The sequence below is a fragment of the Rhincodon typus genome, chromosome 1 (assembly GCF_021869965.1).
Source record: "Rhincodon typus isolate 14 chromosome 1, sRhiTyp1.1, whole genome shotgun sequence".
Lineage (NCBI taxonomy): Eukaryota > Metazoa > Chordata > Chondrichthyes > Orectolobiformes > Rhincodontidae > Rhincodon > Rhincodon typus.
The window spans coordinates 22117738-22124819 of NC_063332.1; the positions used below are offsets into that span (position 1 = coordinate 22117738).

Here is a 7082-nt window from a genome sequence, read left to right on the forward strand (position 1 = left end):
AGGATAACTTCGCTGGCCTTTCAGTTGTCAGGTACAGCTCCTGTATTTTTTCAACTCCTTTCTAATATGTTAACCAGAAGTATTCCGCATTTCCCCTTTTCATTTCCTTGTGGGTCCTTGGCTTTATTTTGCTTGGCCAGTGTGGCTACTGAACCCATCCCATGGGTTTCCTCATGATATACAGTTTACTCACCTCTGCATGTGCTATGGTTTTCTGAGTAAAAACGTCTGGGTCGAGAATTAGTCACCAGCTTTTGGAAAGAATTCATTGAAACATGGCTGACATTTCCTGATCTTCCACAATATTTCTTTCCAACTTGAACTTTATCTTATTTACCTGGCTTCTAGCACACTGTCTGCTGCACGTAACATTTGATTTATTTCTAGGAAAAAAAATTGCTCTTTCCTGAATTATCCTGGGCCCTGCAAAATGTCAAACAGAATAAAAATGTTATACCTGTATTTGACTTGCACTCTCTCTGATCATGGCTCTACACTGATTGTGAAATTAACCCACACGTTCCAACTTTTCATTGTCAGTTTTACTTCTGATATTCATTGAGTTAAAATTGCCTCCAATAAAACTCCAATGTTGGAACTGAAAGGTCCAGATATTAGTCTGAAGAATGAGTCAGAGGGAGTGGAGACAGCAGCAGCTTGATACCTGGGAGATTTTAACTTGTGTCCTGAGTGCATGAACCCAATTGAGCTCAGAAACCAACAGGCTATCATCAGAAACCAAATAGGCAGTGCTTGATATGGAGAAGTGGTTGCATGGATGAGAATTTGGCAGGGATTGCACAGGCTGGTGTGGGAAGCCTGGGTCCCATCAGCAATTTGACGTGTCCTTCTCCACCCCTACCCACACATGGTTTCTTTTGGGCAGGCAATGTTTAAAATCATCCCAAATACATTGGAGGCACACAACAAGTACATAGATAGAGAACGGAAGAAGAATCATTTTGGGTCTGGTCCCTTGGAAGAGCCGAAACATAAAAGGCACAATGAAAAGCTAAGTATATGTAGAAACATAGAAGATAGGAGCAGGAGTAGGCCCTTCCAGCCTGTTCTGTCATTCATGATGATCATGGCTGACCATCCAACTCTCTTCACTGTTCCCGCTTTCTCCCCATATCCTTAGCATTTGATATAAAGAAAAATGAATTGTGCCTCTAGATTATAAAATTGCAAAGGAAGAGCAAACTGATTCTGGTGCCTTATCAGTTTAATAGTGACCTGCAGGATTTTGTCACTGGGGATTAAGTGTTTGGTCAACAATGATATGACAAATTATGTCAGCATAGATTTTTTTGAATGTTGGTTGCACTGAGCTTACTCAGTTTAACTTTTGAGGCTCACTAACATGGTGCGTAGGGGGTTGTTTAGATGGACAGTTAGGAGGCTATTGGAAAGTTCTGCAAAAAGAGATAATTAGCAAAAACGAAGCTGCACAGAGCTGGAGATATCCTTGTGACATGGGTTGGCAAATGATTGGGAAGTATGAGCTACCATGAGGATAAAGGCAGCAAATCCTGATTTGGAAAGATATGGGAACTGGTGTTTGTCAAAGACCCTTTCATCTTGCCGGTTATTTTTATTAAGGAATAAACAATTGTTTCTCCCAGTTTGCGGATGAAATTAAATTAAGAGGCACTGAAAGTTGTGTAGCTGGGAGCAGAAAGTGATAAAGGGATAAACTGGCTGAGTAATGGAGTAACAGTTTGGCAAATGGACCTCATTGTATGAGATTATCCTCCACATATAAAAAAACTGAAACTGTTTTCTTGTGGTGAGAAATGAGTAACAGTATCGAAGGATGTATTTAGATGTCATCAATGAGTGAGAATCACTAGAAACTGGTGCGTAGTCACAATGTAATCAGAAAGAAATGTTGGCCTTTATTTTGAGTAGGTTGGAGTGTGGGAGCAATGTTCCAGTTGTACAATTTTGGCACCAAACCTCAGGAAGGAAGTATTGATCTTAGAGGCAGAATCTGACAGATTCACCACAATGTTACTAGAACGTAAAGCGTCTTGAGAACTGCTAGCGTAAATATTCATTGTGTTGCCTTAACATTCAAACATTGAGTAATGAGCTAATTACTAGCATAATTACACTTTACAAGTACATCATCAGCTCTGAAGTACTTTGGGATGCCCTGTGTGCTGTTCAGCTGCTAGTTCTTACTTTATTCTACGTGAATGGCAGGACCCACTTGAAGTGCTGACTGATCTATTTCTGCTGCTCTGAGGGGATGCACCGATAGTTTAAAGTTGTAGATCATCTCAAAGTAATAAACAGAAGCATCGAAGAAATAAAAGACATTAAGGAAACACCTAATCAAGGAATTGCAAGAAATAGATGCAAAAAGTAGAACCTTAGGGAGAGAGCCAGATACAGAGGATTGCAGTGAGCCTCGAAGAAGTCCAAAATGGAATGAAGGTGATGGATAGGAGGACGTTGGAGGAAAGGTTAATGAATTCTGCTCCACTTCATCCCACAGATAAATGTTATAGTTACCTTGGTGACCCTCTATGTGCAGACTAGTTACAGACCAGCTTAGATCAGGCAACAAAGGCATGGAGTCTTCCAGGCTTCTGTCCCCAGTTAAAATGCAGTTGGGTGTTGACTGATTGTCAGGGGCATGCAGGAGTTTAGAATTGAGGTTGAAATTTGTTCAACCACAATTTTATTGAATGGTAGAGAAAAGTTGAAGGGCTGAGTGGCCTACTCTTTGTTCCTTGTAGGTTTGTTTCAATGTGCCATGATCAAATTAGGAATACACTTCATCCATCTACCAGCTATGGAATTTTGAATTGGATAGTGTTGGGTTTTAATTGACCATATTCCCTGTTTATGACAGGCAGATAAGTTTCAGGTTAATGACCCCTTTGTCGTTTTGCAAAGAGTGTCAAAAGGAGTTCAGTACCTCGGGAGAGGGTCAGAAATGAAGCACTTGACACAGTTTGGTGATCATTTTGAAAAAGGGAGAGATTTGAAGTGGCTGATCACTGGAAATGAGGGAGAATGAGGAAATGTTTTTTATTCACCCAGCAGCTGGTTGGGACCTGGAGCTCACTGTCTGATGGTAGAGATAGAAACTGTCTCCATTTTTAAAAAGTCCGTAAACATTGACTTGAAGAGCTGTGATCTGCAGGGATACAGACCTAGAGTGAGCAAATGGGACAATACTGGGTCGCTCCTCATCAACTGGCACAGATCTGATGGGCCAAATGGCCTTCTGTGTTGTAAAACTTTCACTGATTTCCAAGTGCTGACAGATACCATTAGCTGCATAGATTTTCCTGCCTGTTATGCTTCCAAGGGACCAATTTCATTTATGAAGTGAAGGATTTTTCTGGTTGAGCAAGTTCATCAATATATATTTACAAAGTCAATAAACAGCAATCAGATGTTGCTCTCCTCATGATTGATTGTCATTATAATTGGAAGCAGTATTTGGAAAGTGCTGTTAAAAGCTAAATTAGGAAGTAAAGGTACAGTTAATTAAGAACATGGGAGTATCTACATCTGTTTTGTTGGAACTGTTCTCTAAATCCAGCCTTTGTATTTCCATTCAAGACTATTCTTCAAAACCACCTCTGCTCGAGCTTTTAGTCACTCCTTATAATCTGTCTTCCCTTGGATTGCAATAATTTTCCTTTTGCCTGTGTGACACATTTTGGGGATACATGTTGCAGACACTATGCCAGTGTAGTTACTGGTAACTGTCACATCAAGATACACGCATGCATGCACACACGCACATACACACCCGCTTAAGAAAAGGGTCTACAGACAATGGTGGGGCTTATTCCTTTTTGAGTTGGATTCAGGGAACTTTGCCCACATGTTAAAAGGTTTCTGGCAGAGTGAGTGATTTTTCCAATCTGTAGTTGTGTCGGCAAGGATCCCAATGGCAATACAAACGCAGAAAATTAATTGCCAAATACATTTTTGCTTTCTATTTTTTCCACCTTTTTAGGATTTAAAGGTAACTCTTGAGATAACTGAGTAAATCCTAACACAATAAGTTATGATTAAGTTAGCAATTTGTTTCTCATATGTTGTTTGTCATAAAGTTGTACAGCATGGAAACAGACCCTTCAGTCCAATTCGTCCATGCTGACCAGATATCCTAAATTAATTAGTCCCATTTGCCAGTGATTGGCCCAGATCCCTCTAAACCCTTCCTATTCATATACCCATCTAGACGCCTTTTAAAATTGTAATCGTGCTGGCCTCCATCACTTCCTCTGGAAGCTCATTCCATACACGCATCACCCTCTGGCGAAAAAGTTGTCCCTTTAGGTCCATTTTAGATCTTTCCCCTCTCATCTTAAACCTATGTCTTCTAGTTTTGGACTCCCCTATCCTGGGAAAAAGACCTTGGGTATTCACCCAATCCATGCCCCTCATGATTTTATAAATATCTATAAGGTTACCCCTCAGCCTCCAATGCTCCAGGGAAAATAATCCCAACCTATTCAGCATCTCTCCATAGTTCAAACCCTCCAACCCTGGTAACATCCCTGTAAATCTTTTCTGTACCCTTTCAAGTTTAGCAACAACTTTCCTTTAGCTGGGAGATCAGAATGAACGCAATATTTCAAACGTGGCCTAACCATTGTCCTGTACAGCCACAACATGACTCCCAACTCCTATACTCAATGCACTAACCAATAAAGGCAAGTGTACCAAACATCATCTTCACTACCCTGTCTACCTGTGACTCCACCTCCAATGAACTATTAACCTGCACTCCAAGGTCTCTTTGTTTGGCAACACTTCCGATGGACCTACCATTAACATATTAGTCCTGTCCTGGTTTGTCTTACCAAAATGCAACACCTCACAATTACCTAAATTAACCTCCAGCTGTCACTCCTCAGCCCATCTGATCAAGGTCATTTTGTACTCTGAGATAACCTTCTTCACTGTCCACTACACCACTAATTTTGTCATTTGCAAACTTACCAACCATACCTCCTATATTCACATCCGCATGATTTATATAAATGACAAAAAGCAGTGGACCCAGCACTGACCCTTGCAGCACACTGCTGGTCACAGGCCTGCAGTCTGACAAACAATCCTCACCACCGTCCTCTGTCTCCTACCTTCAAACCAATTTTGTATCCAAATGGCTCGCTCCTCCTGGATTCTATATGATCTAAAACAAAGTTGCTGGAAAAGCTCAGCAGGTCTGGCAGCATCTGTGAAGGAAAAAACAGAGTTAACATTTCGGGTCTGGAGTCACATGTAGGCCAGACCAGGAAAGAAGGCAGTTTTCCCTAAAGAGCATCAATGAACCAGATGGATGTTCAAACAATTGACAATGGATCCATGGTCATCATTAGACTCTTAATTTCAGATTTTTATTAAATTCAAATTTCACCATGGTAGGATTCGAACCCATGTCCTCAGAACATTACCTGGAGTCTCTGGGTTAAGAGTCGAATAGTGATACCACTAGGCCATTGTCTCCTGTGGAATAGGATGATATGGTGATAGGTGATGTGAAGTCAGGTGAAAGGGCATCTTTGAAGGATAAAAGCCACATGGATCTGTCAGGAGTAATGACCTATATCTGACCTGCAAAGCCAATAAAGAATTTTTATCTGAATACATTAAGTGTCTCATGGGACAGGTTTCTGAACCAGAACAGCCAAATAATGCTACAAAATCGTCCTTGCACTTGGATTACCTAGGTGAATTAAGACATATAAATTCTCTTCCTATTTAAGTTATTTCTAATCAAGCGGATACACATTTATGCAACAGAGATGTAAAAGTTTTTCTTTGGTGATTTGTAGTGAGACCCAGGTTTACACAACCCACCAAAATGCGTCGCAGAGTGATTGCCCGTCCTGTGGGCAGCTCGGTCCGGTTGAAGTGTGCTGCAAGTGGATACCCCCAGCCCGATATCACCTGGCTGAAGGACAACAAGCCTCTCATCCTTCAGGACATGGGCGATGCCAAGAAGAAGAAGTGGACTTTGACCCTGAAGAGCTTGCGGCCTGGAGACAGTGGGAAGTACACGTGCCGTGTCTTCAGCAGAGCGGGCGAAATCAATGCAACGTACAAGGTCGAAGTAATCCGTAAGTACTGCACTGGATTTAAAAAGGGATAAAAAATAATGGCCCATTTGAAGACAGTTGCAAGCGGTCTTTATGCTCACAATGAGAACCACATGGCCAAGTCTCTGCTGCGCTCCAAGAGATTCCAACCTGGAGCACGTTGCACATCTGGTAGTGATAAGGTTGTGCAGATGCTAAATGTGTTTTCATTCTAAACACAGGAGCAGAGATACAAAACTCAAATCAGGCCTCATCCCACTGTCAGATGTGGTGGCTTTATTTCTGCACTCTAACACAGAAAAAAGCAAAAACTCAAGTCAACTTTTTATTTAATGTGGCATTTTGCATCAAAAAGCAATTTACTCTTCCCATGTTTTACTTTTGCTTGGGATTCAAAGCTTAGTTTTTTTTTGCCTTTTCTTAAAAATAACAGAACTGTTAAAGAAGTAGTTTACTGATGGTTTTAATTGAAAAACAGTTGATTTTAGGATCTGATAAGAGATTTGCTGGATTCATTGGTTTCTCCCCTGGCCCCTCATAGCCACCTTTCCCTCGGTGTTTTCCCTCCTGTCAAGGCTAGCTAGCTCCAATCCATTCAATACCAGATTCAGAAAATACAGGGCTCAAGTTTAGAGAAAAATTTTTTTTAGATTTCCAGAGTGACGTCCTAGGAACGTCGGGAGGAATTTGAAGATATCAGGGATTGCTTGCAGTGCTGGACCCACTTTCTCAGTTTTGTGATAGGACACTCGCAACTCTTTGGCTCTCTCTTGCACTCTGTCTCTCACATATTTAAGACACTGAGCTGTGTAATAGTGCAATTCCACCTGTTGTAGGAGCCCTCTCTTAATTCACTGAACCAGCCAACGTTAATGCAAGTACAAGAAGAGGCTTCGGATCATTGTGCCATTTCAACTAAATCTAAGATAACCAGGTGTAGAGCTGGATGAACACAGCAGGCCAAGCAGCATCATAGGAGCAGGAAGGCTTCCTGCTCCTATG

General features: G+C 41.3%; 1 protein-coding gene across 1 annotated transcript in view; it reads left to right on the forward strand.

The window, feature by feature from the left end:
* fgfrl1a (fibroblast growth factor receptor like 1a) overlaps positions 1-7082 on the forward strand; it is a 284761-nt gene that overhangs the window by 253838 nt on the left and 23841 nt on the right. Inside the window, exon 5 of the mRNA XM_048603120.1 lies at positions 5817-6101. Coding sequence (XP_048459077.1) covers positions 5817-6101 — 285 coding nt within the window. The remainder of the gene's footprint in view (positions 1-5816; positions 6102-7082) is intronic.